The 20,486-nt window shown below is 39.7% G+C and overlaps 1 protein-coding gene across 1 annotated transcript in view; it reads left to right on the top strand.

The window, feature by feature from the left end:
- The window catches only part of EPG5 (ectopic P-granules autophagy protein 5 homolog), a 123,016-nt gene that overhangs the window by 33,581 nt on the left and 68,949 nt on the right, over nucleotides 1–20,486 (top strand). The window contains 5 exon segments of the mRNA XM_021092525.1: nucleotides 1,151–1,291; nucleotides 3,552–3,716; nucleotides 10,499–10,618; nucleotides 11,286–11,545; nucleotides 16,757–16,897. Coding sequence (XP_020948184.1) covers nucleotides 1,151–1,291; nucleotides 3,552–3,716; nucleotides 10,499–10,618; nucleotides 11,286–11,545; nucleotides 16,757–16,897 — 827 coding nt within the window.

Here is a 20,486-nt window from a genome sequence, read left to right as displayed (position 1 = left end):
TTAGACCTCTAGCCTGGGAACATCCATATGCCGAGGGAAGCGGCCCTAGAAAAGGCAAAAAGAAAAAAAATTTCGTCCAAATTTAAGTAAAATTATGTTGGAAGATTTATTATCATTCCCCTTGATGCTCCAGGTTGAGAATGACAGAACTGGATAATCTAAAAGAACTTTCCAGGATCAGATACTGTATTAAGCTTCAAGGTCTGAAAAAAATTGAGGGGAGGATATATATTTTCACCTATATTATTTGGCATTCTGAAGATCCATTGCTAAAGTAATATTTATGCTCTTGAATGATGTTTCAGGTGTTTTGACCATTTTTTTTTAAAGTAAAAGCTACCTTCTGATCCTGCGTGTGTTTGTGTTTGTGTGAAATTGAAGCAATACTTAATCTGACTGTGATGTACTTTCACAGTTTTCCGTTCTATTTTATTCTATTCTCTTATTTTTCTGCTGTGTTCCATTGTATTAAAAAAAAAAAAAAACAGCAACTACTGTCATTGGCATGAATGGATTGTAACTTGTAGTTTTAGAAGACCTTGTTCAAGAGGAGTTGATAAACATTGGTATATTTGAAACTCCCCCCCCCCCCACTTTTTTCCCCCACTCTGCAGCATATGGAATTCTGGGATCAGGGATCAGATCCGAGCCACAGTTGCAACCTCTGTGGCAGCAATGCTGAATCCTTAATCCATTGTGCCAGGCTAGGGATCGGACCTGCATCCCAGTGCTCCAGAGACACTGCCAGTCCCATTGTGCCACTGCAGAAACTCGGAGGACCTCGTTTTTTTAGAGAGAATAGATGTTTCCATGAAATGCATTCTGATTTTCATCGTCTTCTTGGTTTCCTCAAAATTAGAAAAGTTTTAATGTAGAAAGGACTATTTGATTCCTCTGCCAACTCTGGGATATGTTTTCTGAGTCCAGCCCTTGCAATTGTTACATAGTCGCCTTTCTGCTTTGTCTGTTCTCATGCCTTCAGACTCAGGGTAGACCCTCTGCCATCTGAAGTTTTGAAAACATGGTGTGAGCCAAGACTCAATTGGAGATTCTTTTACTTTACTTGAAAATGTCCTGAATAAATTCTGGAAATGTAGTTTTACTGATAATTGGAATTAAAAATGCCATCTTCCCCCCTTCTCGCTTTTAGGTATCTTATGTCACTCTGTCCACAAGAGAAACTTTTTCAAAAGTTGGCCGAGAGCTTTTAGGGGCCATCACAGCTATTCACCCAGAGATAATTTCTGTTCTTCTGGATAGAGTTCAAGACACCATTGACCAGGTTGGAATGGTGAGAGCACAGATTTTGTTTCCTTTTTTTTTTCCCCCCCTTTCATTTAAACCTTGGCTATTGGAGCAGTGAGAAGAATAGTACAGTGGTTGGGATGACTGAGTTGGTGTAAACGAGGTGAAGAGAACATCTACTGTGTTGCAGGTTCTGTGCTGTTCATGGTGCCTGCTTGGGATTAGCCACTGTGGTAAAAATTTGTGGGTTGTTTCTTTTTATCTCCTCCAACTGACTTTCCCACCTCCTTCAGAGGCAAGTTTTCACTTTAGTTATAGCCTGTGGTTAATTCACAGTTTTATTTCATAATTTTGTTTTGGCCTTCATAATTGTAATTGTTTTTCTTGGAAGAGACAACGCTTACTTGGAAATGAAGAGTGAAATTAAAAGTAATAATTTAAGTTGAGCAAGACACATTGTTTAGTTTCGTTGTTTGTCACAATCCCTTTTGTAATCTTTAGGTTTTTTCTTTTTTTTTTTGTCTTTTTAGGGTCATACCCACAGCATATGGAAGTTCCCAGGCCAGGGGTTGAATTGGAGCTGCAGCTGCCGGCCTACACCACAGCCATAGCCACAGCCACAGCAATGTAGGATCTGAGCTGCATCTGGGACCTACATCATAGCTCATGGTAACGCCTTATCCTAATCCACTGAGCAAGGCCGGGGACTGAACCCATGTCCTCTTGGATGCTAGTCAGATTCGTTACTGCTGAGCCACAATGGGAACTCCTTTAATGTAATTTTTTTGGTCTTTTTTTTAGGGCTGTACCTGAGGCATGTGGACATCCCAGGCCTAGGGGTTGAATTGGAGCTGCAGCTGCTGGCCTTTGCCACAGCCCCAGCCACAACAGTGCAGGATCTGAGCTGCATCTGTGACCTATGCCACAGTTCAGAGCAACTCCAGATCCTTAACCCACTGAACAAGGCTAGGGATTGAACCTGCATTCTCATGGATACTAGTCGGGTTTGTTAATCACTGAGCCACGATAGGAACTCCTTTATGTAATTTTTAAAAATAGCTTTATTGAAATATAATTCATACACCATACAATTCACTTATTTAAAATGTACAAGTCAGTGATTTTTAGTATGTTCACAGATATGTATAGCTATCACCACTGTCAATTTCAGAACATTTTCGTCACCTCAGAAAGAAACCACATACCCCATAGCTGTCACACTTCATCTGCTCTAGCCCGAAGCAGCCACTAATCTACTTTCTGTTTTTATAGATGTAACTGTTCTGGACATTTTACATAAAGGGAATCATACAATATGTGGTCCTTTGTGACTGGCTTCTTTCACTTAGTATAGTGTTTTCCAAGTTCATCCATGTGGTAGCACACATGTCAGTGCTTCACCCCTTTTTATGACCAAATAGTATTCTATTGTATGAGTGTCTCATTTTAAAAAACACACTTAACTGAAGATTTTCTTGATAATCTATAATAACGCCATGATGAGTGAGGTTTTCTAGTGGCAGGTGGTCATGCATCATAACTTCAGGAGGAAGGTTTGAAGTGGTAGTATTTTCCTCTAGGCCTGTATTTGCACAGAGCCTTTCCATCTTACAGTCACTGCACTATCCCTATAGGATGGATGACTGATAACTGTCATTACTTCATCACATTCATGAGTGAGCAGATTCAATGATAGATTGCTTTATGAAACGTACTTTTTTTCCTAAACAAAGAATAAATTGTGTATCATGGTTTATATGGAAAGTGTATGTTACTTTTTTGGTATGGGATATAAAAAGCTTTAGACTCTTTCAAATGTATGCAGAAGTAGAGACTGGCATAAAGATTGCTATGTACCCATCATCCAGTTTCAACAAACAGTAACTCTTGGTTGTTCTTGTTTCATCTTTACCTCCATCCATGCCAGGTACCTCCTTTCTAGAATGCTTTGAAGATAATATAAGTAATTTTTAAAATGCCATAGAAGAAATAATTATTTCAAGTGCTAAAATCTTTTTGTAAAATTTCCACTTACTTATCATGACTTTAAATTTGGATCATAATATGTTGATTTTTTTTTTAAAAGAAGTATACCAGTTTACGTATAAAAAACGTGGAGTGTGCTTTTGGTGTATCTATCATTAGTTTTAATATTCATTCGATTGGGTTTTCATTTCATTGTCTAAAAATCAGAGCCCCACTTCGCTTGGAGAAGAATTTCTGCAAGCACTTCAATAATGTAGTATTGTAATATAAAATTGTCCTTAAGTTTTGATTTTAATTTTTACTATTTTCTTTTAAATAAGGTCTCTTTATACTTGTTTAAAGAACTGCCTTTATATCTTTGGCGACCTTCTGCCTCTGAGATAGCTGTGATTCGGGATTGGTTATTGAATTATAACCTGACGACGGTGAAGAATAAATTGGCCTGTGTTATTCTAGAAGGACTGAATTGGGGATTTGATGAACAGGTATGTGTTAAAACTGTTCCCTAGTAACTAGAGGGTCCACACACATCAGTTTCAAAGAAACATTTTCTCAAACATGGCTTTTTTGTTTGTTTGTTTTGCTTTATAGGGCTGCAGCCATGGCATGTGGAAGTTCCCAGGCTAGGGGTTGAATTGGAGCTGTAGTCACTGGCCTACACCACAGCCACAGCAACATGAGATCCAAGCGTTGTCTGCGACCTTCGTCACAGCTCAGGGCAACGTCGAATCCTTAACCCACTGAGCAAGCCAGGGATTGAACCTGCAATCTCATGGTTACTAGTCAGATTTGTTTCTGCTGCACGATAGTGGGAACTTCAAAACATTGCCATTTCTGAGTATGATTTGTGAGGTCTACAATTTCTTTTTCTTTTCTAAAACATTTTTATTTTTTTATGTGGCAATTATTTCTGCTGTACAACAAAGTGATTCAGTTATATGTATACACACATCCATTCTTTTTCAGATTATTTTCCCATATAGATTATCACAGAATATTGGGTAGAATTCCCTGTGTTGTACAGCAGTTACCTGCTGGCCAGTCATTCCATATACAGAAGTGTGCATGTGCTGATCCCAGACCCCCAGTCAGTCCCTCCCCCTACCTGTCCCCTTTGGTAACCGTAAGTTTGTTTTCAAAGTCTGTGAGTTTGTTTCTGTTCCACAAATAAGTTCATTTGTATCCTTTTTTTTTAGATTCCACATAAGTGATAATATGATGTTTGTCTTTCACTGACTAACTTCATTTGGTATGATAATCTCTAGGGCCATCATGTTGCTGCAAATGGCATCATTTCATTCTGTTGAAATGATCGTATGGTTTTTATTCTTTAGTTTGTTAATGTGGTGTAACTCACTGATTGGCTTACGGATATTGAAAAATCCTTGGGTCCCTGGGATGAATCCCATTTGATCATGGTATATGATCCTTTTAGTGTGTTTCTGGATTTGGTTTGCTAGTATTTTGTTGAGGGTTTTTGCATCTATGTCCAACAGTGATATTGGCCTGTAATTTTCTTTCTTTCTTTTTTTTGCATTTTATCTGGTTTTGGTATCAGGGTGATGGATGGTGGCCTCATAGAATGAGTTGGGGAGTGTTCCTTCCTCTGTGTTTTTTTTTGCAGTAGTTTCAGAAGGATAGATGTTAATGCTTTTCTAAATGTTTGATAGAATTCACCTGTGAAGCTCTCTGGTCCTGGACTTTTTTTTGTGGGAAGTTTTTAAGTCACAGTTTGAATTTCAGAACCTAGGATTGGTCTGTTCATCTTTTCTGTTTCTTCCTGGTTTAGTCTTAGAGAACTGTACCTTTCTAAGAATTTATCCATGTCTTCTAGGTTGTCCATTTTGCTGGCGTATAGTTGCTTGTAATAGTCTCTTACGATCCTTTGTATTTCTGTGATGTCTGTTGTAAGTTTTTTCATTTCTAATTTTTTTGATTTTAGCCCTTTCCTTTTTTTTTTCTTGGTGAGTCTGGCTAAGGGTTTATCAGTTTTGTTGATCTTTTCAAATAACCAGCATTTGGTTTCCTTGATCTTTTTTTTTTTATTATTTCCTTCATTTCTGTTCATTTATTTATGCTCTGATATTTATGATTTCTTTCCCTCTACTAACTTTGGGTTTCATTTGTTCTTCCTTCTCTGTTTGCTTTAGGTGTAAGTTTAAGTTGTTTATTTGAGATTTTTCTTGTTTCCTAGGTAAGCTTATATTGCTATAAACTTCCCTTGTAGAACTGCCTTTGCTCATTCCATAGGTTTTGGATCATTGTGTTTTCATTTTTATTTGTCTCTAAATATTGTTTGATTTCCTCTTTGGTCTGTTCGGCGATTCATTGGTTGTTTAGTAGCAGATTGTTTAGTCTCCATGTGTTTGTGTTTTTTGCAGTTTTTTCCTTGTTGTTGATTTCTGGTCTTAACACGTTGTGGTCAGAAAAGATACTTGATGTGATTTCAGTTTTCTTAAATTTACCAAAGCTTGATTTGTGGCTCATAATGTGATCTGTCCTGGAGGATGTTCCATATGTGCTTGACAAGAATGTGTATTCTGCTGCTTGCAGATGGAATGTTCTGTAAATATCAAATCTGCTAGTCTGCTTTATTTAAGGCCTGTGTTTCCTTATGGATTTTCTATCTGGATGATCTGTCCATTGCTGCAAGTGGGGTATTAAAGTACCCCATTATTTTTGTGTTGTTGTCAATTTGTCCTTTTAAGGTTGTTAGCAATTGCCTTATATATTGTGGTGAACCTATGTTGGGTGGGTAGATATTTAAAATTGTTACATCTTCTTCTTGGATTGATCCTTCGATCATTATGTAGTGACCTTCCTTGTCTCTTAAAATATTCTTCATTTTAAAGTCTATTTTGTCTGTTTTGAGTATTGTTACTCCAGCTTTCTTTTGATTCCCATTTGCATGGGATATTTTCTTCCATCCTCTCACTTTCAATTTGTATGTGTCCCTAGAAGTGAAATGGGCCTCTTGAAGACAGCATATATATGGATCTTGTTTTTGTATCCATTCAGCCAGTCTATGTCTTTTGGTTAGGGCGTTTAGTCCATTAACATTTAAGGTAATTATTGATATGTATGTTCTTATTGCCATTTTATTAAATGCTTTGGATTTGCTTTTGCTGCTCTTTTTTCTTCCCTTCTCTTGATCTCTCCTCTTGTGGTTTGATGACTAGCTTTAGTGTTGTATTTGAGTTGATTTTTCTTATTTGTTTGTGTATCAATTGTAGACTTTTGGTTTGCAGTTACTCTGAAGTTTTGATATGAGTCTATATTATATATATGAGATTATTTTAAGTTTTTAGTCTCTTAATTGCAAGTGCATCTCCAGTGTCCTGCATTTGTACCCTCCTTTTCTCACATTTTCTGATTTTGGTGGCATAATTGTGTGTGGGTGATTTCATATCTTTACTGTGTATATACCTTTCCTGGTGAACCTTGTCATTTGCGGTATTTTTGTTTCCGGTTGCAGGCTTTTCTTTTCTGTCTAGAGAAGTTCCTTTAGTATTTGTTGTAAAGCTGGTTTAGTATTCTTGAATTCTCTTAGCTTTTGCTTATTTGTGAAGCTTTTGATTTCTCCTTCAAATCTGAATGAGAGCCTTGCTGGGTAAAGTAATCTTGGTTGGAGGTTTTTTCCTTTCATCACGTTAAGTATATCATACCATTCCCTTCTGGCCTGCAGAGTTTCTGCTGAAAAATCTACGGATAGCCTTACCAATAAGGTTATCTTGGTTATAAAAATCTTGCCAATAACCTTCACTTGTGTGTTATTTGTTTCTTTTCCCTAGCTGCTTTCAATATTTTCTCTTTGTCTTTAATTTTGGTCAACTTGATTAAATATGTGTCTCAGGGTATTCCTCCTTGGGTTTATTTTATGATACTTGTTGCACTTCCTGGATTTGAGTGAGTGGTTCCTTTCCCATGTTAGGGAAGTTTTTGGCTATTATTCTCTTTGAATATTTTTTCTGTCCCTCACTCTATCTCTTCTCCTTCTGGCACCCCTATAATATGGATGTTGGTGAGTTTAACATTGTCCCAGAGTTCTCCGAGACTCTCTTCAATTTATTTTCAATCTTTTTTCTCTTTTCTGTTCCACATCCGTGATTTCCACTAATGTGTCGTCCACCTCTCTTATTTGTTCTTCTGCCTCCTGTATTCTGTTGTTGGCTGCTTCTAATGAATTTTTTATTTCAGTTATTGTATTTTGCATCACTTCTTGTTTAAGTTTTATATCTCATATCTCTTTGTTCAGTGTTTCCTGTAAATTATCCATCTTTGCCTCCAGTTTATTTCCAATGTCTTGTGTCATCTTCAGCATCAACACTCTAAAGTCTTTTCCTGGTGGCTGAGAATCTCCTGATCATTTAGCTGATATTCTGGGTTTTTTTCTTTCTCCGCTATCTGAGTTATAGTTCTCTGTCTTTTCATTTTCATAGGTTTTTGGTGTGGTGACCTTTTTTACAGATACAAGAGTTGTAGCCTCTCTCACTTTTGGTGTCTGCCCCCCTTGTGGCTGAAGTCGTTTTGGGGGCTTGCTGTAGGCTTCCTGAGGGGAGGGACTGATGCCTGCCCACTGGTAGGTGGAGCTGATTCTAGTCCCTATGTGGGTGGGGCTTAGTCTCTGGATGGGATTAGAGGCAGCTGTGTGCCTGAGGCCTGTTTACTGAGGGGTGGGGCTGTGATCCCACCTGGATTGTTGTTTGCCCTGGGGCTTCTCAGCACTGACAAGTGGGGCTAGATTTTCCCAAATGGCCACCTCCAGAGAAAGGCATGCTGGCTGCTGAATATTCCCGAGAGCTTTGCTCCAATATCCTTCCTTCACAACAAGCCACATTCACCCCTGTTTTCCCAGGAGGTCCTCCAAGAACTGCAGTCAGGTCTGACCCAGATTCCTATGGAGACTTTGCTTTGCCCTGGACCCAGTGCATGTGAAAGTCTGTGTGTGCCTTTTAAGAATGGGGTCTCCATTCCCCCAGTTTCTTGGAGCTCCTGGGCACAAGCCCCACTGGCCTTCAATGCCAGATGCTCCAGGGGCTCTTTCTCCCAGTGCCAGATCCCCACACCTGGGAGTTTGATGTTGAGCTCAGAACTCTCACTCCTGTAGGTGAGTCTCTGTGAACCAGTTAGTTTCCAGTCTGTGGGGCTTCCCACCTGGGAGGTATGGGGTTGCTTATGTCACGTAATCTCCCCACCTACCTCTTGATGTGGCCTCCTCTTTGTCTTCTGGAGTAGGATATCATTTTGAAAGTTTCTGGTCCATTTGGTTGAAGATTGCTCAGCCTTTAGTTGTGAATTTTGTTGTTTTTAGGAGAGAAGTTGAGCTCCAGTCCTTCTATTCTGCCGTCTTAATCCCATCTCCGACCCCTCATTCTCATGGATCCTAGTTGGGTTTGTTACCACTGAGCCACGATGGGAACTCCTCGCCCATATTCTTGTGGAGTCTCTGCTTTGGACTGGAATCCCGTGTGTGTGAAACTGTGTGTGCCTTCCAAGAGTAGAGTCTCTGTTTTCCCCAGTCCTGTGGCGCTCCTGTACTTAAGCCCTGCTGACCTTCAATGCCAAATGCTTCAGAGACTCCTCCTCTGAGTGCCAGACCTCCAGGCTGGGAAACTTGACATGGGGTTTGGAACTGTCAGTCCTATGGAAGAGCCTCTGCGATATAGTTCTGGTCTGTGGGTCACCTATCCAGCAGGTATGGGATTGTATATATTGTGAAAGCGCCCCCCGCCCGTCTCATTGAGGCCTGGCTTCTTTGTCTTTGGGTGCTTTGTTCAGCAGCTAGTTGTGATTTGGGTGTTTTCATGAGAGGAGATGAACTCAAGTCCTTCTACTCCACTGTCTTGTCTGGAACCTGCTGTTTCTTTAGCTGTGTCAGGGTCTAGGATCTTCTCTTTAGTTCTGTTTTGCAGAGTGAGCATCCCCTATATGAAGATAAATGGTTCCACATTGAAAATTCTTCCTCTTTTACTTGGACCATTTGTTTCTGCTGTTTTATTTCTGGCCATTTACCTTGGTTCCTCCTAATTTCCTCTCCTGCCTCTGGTCCTTCTGTGTCATTGCCAGATTTGTATTCTGAAACACTGTACACTGATTAAGAGCCTGTGCTCTGGAGTTCCCGTCGTGGTGCAGTGGTTAACGAATCCGACTAGGAACCATGAGGTGCGGGTTCGATCCTGCCTGCTCAGTGGGTAACGATCCGGCGTTGCGTGAGCTGTGGTGTAGGTGCAGACGCGGCTCGGATCCGAGTTGCTGTGGGCATAGGCTGGCAGCTACAGCTGCGATTAGACCCTAGCCTGGAACTCATATGCGGGAGCGCCAAGAAAAGCAAAAAAAAAAAAAAAAAAAAAAAAAAAAAAGAGCCTGTGCTCTGCCAGCCTGCCTGTGTTCTGATCCCAGCTCTGCCACCTCCTGGCAGTGCGACCCTGAGCAAGTGTCCTAAACTCTCTGGGCCTTGGTTGCTCATCTGTAAACATTTGGATTAATAGGCTTACCTCAGAGGGTTGTCGTAAGGAGTCAGCAAATTAGGACACATAAAATATTGAGGACAAGTCTAGGTACATATTATTATAGTTATTATTATTATTATTTTTGCTTTTTAGAGTTGCACCAGTGGCATATGGAGATTCCTGGGCTAGGGGCGGAATTGGAGCTATAGCTGCAAGCCTACACCACAGCCACAGCAGCGCAGGATCCGAGTCGTGTATGTGACTTACACCATAGCTCACGGCAATGCTGGATCCTTAACCCACTGAGCAAGGCCAGGGATTGAACCTGCAACCTCATGTTCCTAGTTGGATTCGTTTCCGCTGTACCACAATGGAAACTCCTTATTATTATTATTATTTTTTTTGCTTTTTTAGGGCTGCACCTGTGGCACGTGAAGTTCCCAGGCTAGGTGTTGAATCAGAGCTGCAGCTTCTGGCCTACATCACAGCCACAGCAATATGGGATCTGAGCCACATCTGTGACCTGTGCTCATGGCAATGCCGGATCCCTGGCCCACTGAGTGAGGCCAGGGTTTGAACCCACATCCTCATGAGAATATTAAGATTCGTTTCTGCTGCACCACAATGGGAACTCCAGATTTTTTTATTAGATTCTTTTCCATTATAGGTTATTACAAGATATTCAGTATAGTTTCCAGTGTTATGTAGTGGGTCTTTGTTTTCAAGATGCTTTTTTTACTGTCCCGACTAACCTTTCAGTTCAAAGTTATAACAAAAAATCAAGACAGCATGTTTGTGATTATTTTTCTCTTTAATAGACGACTCTTCATCTGGATCAAGCAGTCCATGCTGAAGTAGCTTTAATGATTCTTGAAGCATACCAGAGGTACCTTGCACAGAAGCCATATGCTGGGCTTCTTTCTGAAAGTATGAAGCAGGTATTTCTTTCTCTTATGTATTGAGGACATAAATCTTTATTATAAATGACTTGGGTGGATAAAGTTACCGTATTTACCCTTGGGTTTCCTAAGAACATTTCTGGCAACTTAAGATACTGAAATTGAGTTCTATGGTTGGAGAAAGACTTTTCTTTAAGAAGTTGTCTACATATGACTGTTTTAATATTGTGAAATTTGAGTTGAGCTCCAGGTGTGCTGGAACTGGCTTGTATGGGCTCAAGAGAACTGATTGTTAAATTTTTAGGAACTTTGCAAGCCCAGTTGTTAACCTCTTAGTGGCTTGAAGGTGACCATGGTGGGAGTTTCTGTACCACCAAAGTTGGCAAACCCTGTAAAAGAGCCCCCACACTCCAACTGGTTGTTAAATTTGTTTACTAGCACACCATTTGTGGCATACCAACTTTCATATTATTACTCTTTTGCTTGAGCTGACCCAGATCAAGTTCAGAAAGTGACTAGCAAGTAAGCAGGAGTGGTCAGTAGTGGGTGAGAAACTGCTTTAATTTAGTGCTGTAAACACTGAGTACCAGGGAAGCATTTTGTCTTCTTTTGAGGGTATTGTTGATCACAAAAAGGCATGGGTGGGTGAGCTTCCTGATTTAATGTCTATGTGACTAATGTAGTTTAAAATATATAATTGTTTTAGGTTTCATATTTGGCCAGTATTGTTCGATATGGAGAGACACCTGAGACCTCATTTAACCAATGGGCCTGGAACTTGATCTTGAGATTAAAACTGCACAAAAATGATTATGGATTACAACAGAACTGTGCAACTGTTCCCTTCTCCCGCACTGTGCCTGAAATGACTGAGTCACCCACGTTTCATCCTCTCTTGAAGGCTGTTAAGGCGGGCATGCCCATTGGCTGTTATCTGGCCTTAGCTATGACGGCTGTGGGCCACAGGTATAGTGTTTGGGTTGTACTGCTGGGGTTGCTGAACTTGTAGTCAGTGATTCTGCAATTTTACCTTTTACATCCCAAGGTCTGAGGCCTCCATCAGATCTATCTAGGGGAAATCAGTGCTAAATAATAAGCTTTGACTAATAGCTTATCAAGGGGCAGTTCTGCCTCAATTCATATAAGACAGATTTGTCACAGAAAATGGCCTTGTTGCATTATGAAGAGAGTTAAATGTGTCACCCAGAGTCAGTGTTTATGTCAGCAGTAGATGGAGTCTCTTCCTGAGGATAATGATCAAATAAAAATAATTTGTCACCAGAGTTCCCTTGTACAGTGGGTTAAGGATCCTGCATTATCACTGTAGTGGCTCAGGGTGCTGCTGTGGCTCAGGTTTGATCCCTTACCCCAGAAACTTCCACATGCTGTGGGTACATCCGAAAAAAAAAAAAATCAGTCACCTGTGTGAATTTCATTTCAGGTGATGATGGCCCAACTCGGGCTTTCCAGCTAAAGGGCTAAACCTTCCCAGCAATGAACTGCCTGATCAGGTCCTGTGCCTTTCTTGTATAAGCCTGTAACTGTGTCTGTTTCTTCCACTGTAGCATGTATCACACTCTATTGTAGTTGTCAGTTTAATCTTATCAGAGGTATTCTATGAGGTTAGGATTCAGGAACCATATTTTTATCCCTAGTGTTGAAGACAGTATCTAGTGCAGTGAGTAACTGAATGCATGAATTCTCAGTTGGTTAATAATCCTTTTCTTTCAAGGTCAGTTTCCTGCAATATATTTTTTCTAGCCTATTCATTTTTCTGAATTTTCTTTGACCTATGCTTTCTGATTCTTCAGTTTTAGATTCACTGTAACACCTTTTTAACACCCTGATTTCAGCATCTTGTTCCACAGTCAGTGTATTTTCAGTCAGTGCCAGTTGTCCTAGCAGCCGTTAATGTTCAGTCTATGCTCTGAAGTGGGAGAGACAGGGAATTGGCAGTGTTTAGTGGACATGGGAGCCATAAAACAATAAGCAGTACTGAAGACTATAATCATTGGCTAGATGATAGGAATAGAGTGCTGGTTCTTAATCCTGCCTGCCTTTATTTTTTTACTTTTTAGTTTTTAAAATAGGTTTTAAATGGCCGCACTTGTGGCATATGGAAGTTTCCAGGCCAGGGAGTGAATCCCAGCTGTGCCTGTGGCAACACCAGATCCTTTAACCTACTGCGCCAGGCCAGGGATTGAACCTGCACCTCCGCAGTGACCTGAGCTGTTGTACTCTGATTCTTAACCCATTGCGCTATAGCAGGAACTCCCTGCCTGCCTTTAGAATCACTTTTGCAGTGTTTCTAAAAATACCAATTCAGGGAAGAGAGTGAGAATCCAGATCTGATTGATCTGGGGGCCAGTTCTCCAGATGATTCTAACATACAGTCTAGATTGAGAACCTCTCAGCATATGGGCAGAAAGAACTAAAAGGAAGTAGAGATCTCTTAAGTGGGAGACCCTTGTAGAGGAGTTAAACATTGGAGAGATGTCTTTTTTTTTTTTTTAAATTATGGTTTATTTACAATGTTATGCCAATTTCTGCTGTACAGCAGAGTGACCCATACACACACGCATATATATATACACACACACACATACACACACACACATATACACACACACACACACACACACACATATATATATATACACACATACACATACACATTCCTTTTCTTACATTATCTTCCATCATGTTCAATCCCAGAAGGTTGGATGTAGATCTCTGTGTTATACAGTAGTACCTCATTGTTTATCCATTCTAAATGTAATAGTTTGCATCTCCTAATCCCAAACTCCTAGTCAGTCCCACTCTGTCCTCCCTGGAGAGGAGTCTTAATTAGAGAAGCTTACCTGGGCTAAGAAACAGAGAGGTGATGCTCACCTTCCCCAGGTGGTCAGGGTCCAGGACGTTGAAGATTCTGCCTAAAGGCTATCCACCCCTGTGTGTAGCACCTGTGCCTTCTTAGTGCATACTTGTTTATGGGATAGTAATTTCTCTGTCCCCCTCAATGGTAGAGGTGTTGCCTTATCTTTGTATCTCCACAACTTGTTTTTTTGCAGGCATTTCTTTTTTTTATTCTTTCCAGTTTTATTGAGATATAATTGACCTACAGCATTGTATAAGTTTAAGGTATACAGCATCGTGATTTGACTTACATACATCATGAAGTGATTATTATAGTAAGTTTAGTGCACATCCATCATTTCATATAGATACAAAATTAAAGAGAATTTTTTTCTTGTGATGAGAACTCTTGAGATTTACTCTTTTAACAATTTTAATATATAATGTACAGCAGTCTTGATTATATTAATCGTCGCACAGTACATTATATCCCTAGTACTTGTTTATCTTCTAACTGGAAGTTTGTGTCTTCATACTTCACCCATTTCACTCTCTCCCCCCACATCTGATAACCACAAATATGATCTCTTTTTCTTTGAGTATGTTTTTGAACTATAGTTGACCTACAGCACTATGTTAGTTCCCGTGTATACAATATAGTGATTCCGTATTTCTATTCACTTCTAACTGATCACCATAATAAATCTAGTTCCGACGTCACATACAAAGATACTCTATAGTTATGGACTCTTCCCCACACTGTACATTTTGTAGCTAACTCATTTATTTTGCAATTGGAAGTTTGTACCTCTTAGTCTCCCTCACCTATTTCTTTCCTCCCTCCCCTCTTCCTCCCCCATTGTAGGTATTTCATAGTAATAGCTTACCTGGGCTAAGAAGCAACAGGTATCTGGCTGGAGGTGGGGGGAGCTGGAACGAAGGGGAAGCTTTGAGGAAACTCTTGATTGAAACCTGTGATTCCTGTTGGTGAATGGAGGTCATTAGATAGGTTGGTAGAGCCAAACTGTGGACAAATTTGAAAACTAGATAAAAGAGGGTGAAATTGAGCTACTAAGAAGGGGAGAGATGCTATATAGGTCCTTTGGAAGGCACTCTTTTTTTCTAAATTTTATGGCTGCACCTGCAGCACATATAAGTTCCTGGGCCAGGGAATTGAATCTGAGCTGCAGGTGCTGCAACACTAGATCCTTTAAACCACTGTGCCGGGTCAGATCAAACCTGTACCTCCCCAGCAACCTGAGTTGCTGCAGTCGGATTCTTAACCCACTTTGCCAAAACAAGCTTATGAATGGGCTTAGGGTTGAGAGCAGAGTGTGCAGACATAAGTTGTACCTGAATATGAAGTTATAGGTTTTTTTTTGACTACAGAGTACAGTAGTCACAAAAAAAAAAAATCACTGAGTCTGACCCAAATGAAACATTGCTTATTTTTCTGTTTATTTTTATTCAATGTATTTTCCTTACATCTTTTTTAGAGCTATAAGTTATGCATAATTTTATATATTCATTGTTTTTCACTTCTAATATTGTAAATGTTTCCCTTAGGGTATAGTCTTTGCATTATTTTATTTTATTTATTTACTTATTTATTTATTTTGTCTTTTTGCTTTTTCTGGGGCCGCTCCTACATATGGAGATTCCCAGGCTAGGGGTCTAATCGGAGCCGTAGCCACCGGCCTATGACAGAGCCACAGCAATGCGGGATCTGAGCCGCATCTGCAACCTACACCACAGCTCATGACAACGCCGGATCCTTAACCCACTGAGCAAGGCCAGGGATTGAATCCCCAACCTCATGGCTCCTAGTTGGATTCGTTAACCACTGCGCCACGATGGGAACTACGCATTATTTTATTTTTTGAAAAGATTTCCCCCCTAGAATTAAAGCAGTATAACCAAACTGTAGAATTAGGAAAATGGAAAAAAAAAACCACTCTCTTTTACCACTCTAACACTATGAGCATTTTGGTGTGACATTATTCCTTTGTTTTTCCCCATCTATATAACTCTCTCTCTCTCTCTTTTTTTTTTTTTTTTTTACTGGTAGTTATAATTAGAAGTATAAAATTTTACGTTTTTTTCTGGTATTATTATAGCAGAAGTATTTTTCCATGTTGCCCTTGACCATCTTATACATTCTTTTAAAACGATTCTATAATATTCTCATTGAAGGATTTTTCCAAAATTTACATTAAGTCATTTACTTAAGTTTGTTTGCAATTATAAATAATTTTGAAAAGTACATTTTTATGTGGATCATCTGTCATATTTTTTCATATTCGAGATTATTTCTTAGGGATAGTCTTTGAAGAATCAAAAAAAATAAGTAAATTTCTAGGCCATGCTGGTTTCAGAAAAATTTTGCCAGTTTATACTGAGAGATTGAGCTCATTTTTGAATCTTTGCTATAATACCTTGTGGGAATACATAGACAAGAAGAACCCTGTGTCTCAGAAGAAGCACTGTTTGAGAAGCAAAGTAGCATAGTGGCAAGTGCTCTGGACTAGAAAGTTGCAAACCTGAGTCCTCAGGTTTTTTTTGTTTTGTTTTGTTTTTTTTCTTTTTAGGGCACGTGGAGGTTCCCAGGCTAGGGGTCAAATCAGAGCTACAGCTGCTGGCCTATGCCACAGCCACAGCAACGCAGGATCTGAGCTGTTTCTGCGACCTACATCACAGCTCACAGCAATGCTGGATCCTTAACCCACTGAGCGAGGCCGCAACCTCATGGTTCCTAGTCGGATTCGTTTCCACAATGGGAACTCCTGAGTCCTCAGTTTGATCCTGTATCAGGAAAGTGTGTGAATTGGGGCATGAGATTTTACCTTCCTTTCATATAAAATGAAACTAGAGGAGTTCCCATCATGGCTCAGCAGTTAATGAGCCCAACTAGTATCCATGAGGATTCGGGTTCGATCCCTGGCCTTGCTCAGAGGGTTAAGGATCTGGTGTTGCCATGAGCTGTGGTGTAGGTCGCAGACTCAGCTCAGATGCCACGTTGCTGTGGCTGTGGCTGGGCCAGCAGCTGTAGCTCTGATTTGACCAGTAGCCTGGGAACCTCCATATGCCACAAGTGTGGCCCTAAAAAGACAAAGAAAAAAAAAGAAACTTAGAGATGAACTTTTATGTTTCTTTGTACATCTAGAGTACTGGTTCTAGCATTTCAATGTGAAGTTTGGCTATGCAAAGTATGTTGGAGACCTGAAAAAATCCACGTAGCCTATAGGCTGATAGGGGATTAGAAGAATATCATTTTATAAACTGTCTACCTTGTATGCTCATTGCCTTTTTCTCTTTCCATAGCATTGAGAAGTTCTGTGCAGAAGGCATCCCACTCTTGGGAATTTTGGTCCAGTCGAGGCATTTGAGAACAGTGGTCCATGTCCTGGATAAGATTCTGCCTTTGTTCTACCCTTGCCAGTATTACCTTCTAAAGAATGAGCAGTAAGTGGAGAACAGCCCAACAAGTACAAAATGACTATGTCCTCTGGTTTCTCAAGTATAATATAGGGGATGATATTTCACTAGTGTATTTTTTATGAGGCAGAAAACTTCCTGCCCAGTTTAGAATGAGTGATGAACAGTGACGGTAATAATGATTCCAGTTTTATTGTCATGAAGGATATACTTACTTTTGTTATTTAATTTTGGATTGCTTATAGCTTATTAGTATTGAAAAGAGTGATTGTTTCCATGAACATCTGGGAGTAGTGTTTCTGACATTGAGCAGCAAATGGCTTTGCTGTCATAACAGTGGCAAGACACACTGCTTTTAATTGCCTAGATGTGCATGAGGCAGTGTTATAGGCAGAAATAAAGGTATATAGGAAGGTGCTCATCATGTGAGACATTCATAGTCTTGTTGAGAAAATAAGATTGTGAGGGGATTACAAAATTAGGAAGCAAAATATTGGCAAGGCCATGCTTGGGCATATAGATTGCACTGGCATTACAGTTGACCCTTGAACCACACAGGTGTGAACTGAACAGGTCCACTTATATGAGGGCATTTTTCAGTAGATATCCTGGAAAAATTTTTGGAGTTTTGTGACAGTTTGAAAAGACTCACAGATGAACTGTGTAGCCTACAAATATTGAAAAAAATTAAGAGAAAGGTGTAGCATGTATGTATAAAATATGTATAGATACTAGTCTGTTCTATCTACTACTGTAAAATACAAATTGATAAATTTTAATTTTACTTATATATTATATTTTAAATATATATTTTATAATTTATATATAATACATACATATAGTATATAGATATATAATTTATACATTATATTTTATAATTTTTATATTTTAAATATTATAATTTATGTAATTATTTATAATAAAATTTATCAAAATTTATATGAACCCTTATAGACCATACATGGTGCCATTCACACTTGAGAGAAATGTAAACAAATGTGAAAGTGCAGTATTAAATTATAACTGCATGCGATTGGTTGTAGTACATACTGTTCTACTGTTATAATTTTGTAGCTAGCACCTATTGCTATCAGGGTGTCCAGTATGTTCTGTGTGATGCTAATCATCTTTGAGTGAACAGTTTTTCTCTCCAGTAAATTGTGTATCATAGTGAGAAGTGATGTCTTGCAGTTCTCCTGTCTTTTTCATTGTGTTTAGTGCAATATTGTAAATCTTGAATAACACCAGAGACCCATATGAAGTGCTTCTAGTGATGCTGAAAGTGCTCCCAAGAAGAGAGAAGTCATGACTTTACAAGAAAAAGTTGAACTCCTTGATATGTACTGTAGCTTGAGGTCTGCAGCTGTGGTTACCTATCATTTCAAGATAAATGAATCCAGCATAAGAACCACTGTGAAAAAAGAAAAGGAAATTCATGAAGCTGTCACTGAAGCTATACCAGCAGGCACGAAAACATTGCACTTTTTGTGAAATACCTTTTTATCTCATGTTGAAAACGCAGCTCTTATTTGAGTGCAGGATGGCTATAGGAAAGGTATATGCCTGTAGACCCTAATGTGATTCAAAGAAAAGGCAGAGTCATTTTGTGACAACTTAAAGCCAAAGGAAGGTGAACGATCTAAAGATGAAGAATTTAATGCCAGCACAGGATGGTTTGATAACTTTAGAAAGAGGTTTGGCTTAAAAAATGTCAGGATAACAGGAGAAGCAATTTCTGTTCACTAAGAGGCAGCAGACGAGTTCCCAGATGCTGTTACAAAAATCATCAAGGAGAGAGGCTATCAGCCTGAATGGATTTTAAATACAGATGAAAGTGCCCTATTTTGAAAAAAAAAATTGCCACAAAGGACATTTATTTAGAGGTGAGAGCATCAGAATTCAAGGCAGCAAGGAATAGGCTAACTGCTGTTTTGTGCATATGCAATTGGGTTTATGATCAGGATTGCCCTTACTCATAAAGCTGCTTGAAGAGGAAAGAGGAAGACTAACTGCCAGTCTTTTGGTTGGACAAGAAGGCCTGGACAGCGAGAACCCTTTTTCTTGACTGCTTCCATCAGTGCTTTGCCTTGAAGTAAGGAAGTACCTTGCCGTACCAGACTGCCTTTTAAAATTCTTTGGTAGGAGTTCCCGTCATGGCTCAGTGGTTAACGAATCCGACTAGGAACCATGAGGTTGCGGGTCCGATCCCTCGTCTCGCTCAGAGGGTTAAGGATCCGGCACTGCCGTGAACTGTGGTGTAGGTCACAGATGCGACTTGGATCCCATGTTGCTGTGGCTGTGTTGTAGGCCAGCGGCTGCAGCTCCGATTAGACCCCTAGACTGGAAACCTCCATATGCCATGGGTGCGGCCCTAGAAAAGACAAAAAAAAAAAAAAAAAAAAATTCTTTTGATAATGGACAATGCCCCTGGCCACTCAGAACCCCATCAGTTCAGTACTGAAGGTGTCATAGTGATCTGTTTGTCCCTAAACACAAGTGTCTCTAATTCAGCCTCTAGTTCAGAGGGTCATAAGGACTTTTAAGGCTCGTTATACCTGGTACTCTATGGAAAGGATTGTCAACACTATGGAAAAGAACCCTGATAAAGGGAACATCAGGAAAGTCTGCAAGGATTACACCATTGAGGATGCCACTGTTATAGAAAAAACTGAAAGCCATGAAGCCCAAAAACAGTAAACTCCTGCTAGAGAAAACTGTGTCCAGATGTTGTACATGACTTCATAGGATTTGTGACAAAGCCAGTCAAGGAAATCATGAAAGGGGTTGTAGATATGTTAAAAGAAGGGAGGAGATGAAGGGTTTCAAGACATGGATCTTGGAGAAATTCAAGAACTAAGAGATACCACAGAGACTTGATGGAGATGAGCACTTCTGAACCAGTGCCGGGTGATGAGGAAGAAGAGGCAGAAGCAGCACACCAGGAAACAAATTGACATTAGATAGTTTTACAGAAGACTCTGATTACGTAAGACTAATCTTGACTTTTTTTTTTTTTTACAACATGGACCCTTCTGTGATATAGGCACTGGAACTAAAGCAAATGGGGGAAGAAAGCTTGGTACTATATAGAAACATTTTGGAGGGAAATGAAAAAGCAAAGAAGTAGAAATTTTGATGTATTTTTACAAAGTTACACTGAGTGTGCCTGCCTCCCCACCTCCCATTCTACCTCCTGCACTTCTGCTTCTGCCACCTCGGAGGCCACAGACCAACCTTTCCTCTTCCTCCTACTCAGCATGAAGATAATGAGGATGAAGACGTTTAGGAGGTCCACTTCCACTTAGCGAATAATGAATAATCATCAGGCTGCACAGTTGATAAACTTACCTGTTTTTTTTTTTATGTGTGTGTCTTGTGTGAAAATCTTAAGAACTGTACAGCAAGACTGTATGTGACATTTTGTGTCATCATCATGATGATGTAAGTATTCATTGTGTAGAATACTGTGTGCAAGACTCGTATTGAAGTGGATAGCCTATTCTTACATAGGCAAAAGGTGAATGATATTCCATATAAAGTTAATGATGTGTTAGTTTTCTTACTGTTTCATAACTTTGCTTTCAAAGAATTACACTACTCTTAATTCCCTGAAACA

The sequence above is a fragment of the Sus scrofa genome, chromosome 1 (genome assembly GCF_000003025.6).
Source record: "Sus scrofa isolate TJ Tabasco breed Duroc chromosome 1, Sscrofa11.1, whole genome shotgun sequence".
NCBI lineage: Eukaryota > Metazoa > Chordata > Mammalia > Artiodactyla > Suidae > Sus > Sus scrofa.
The sequence above is the reverse complement of the archived record's forward strand: the minus strand, read 5'-3'. Positions and strand labels throughout refer to the sequence as shown.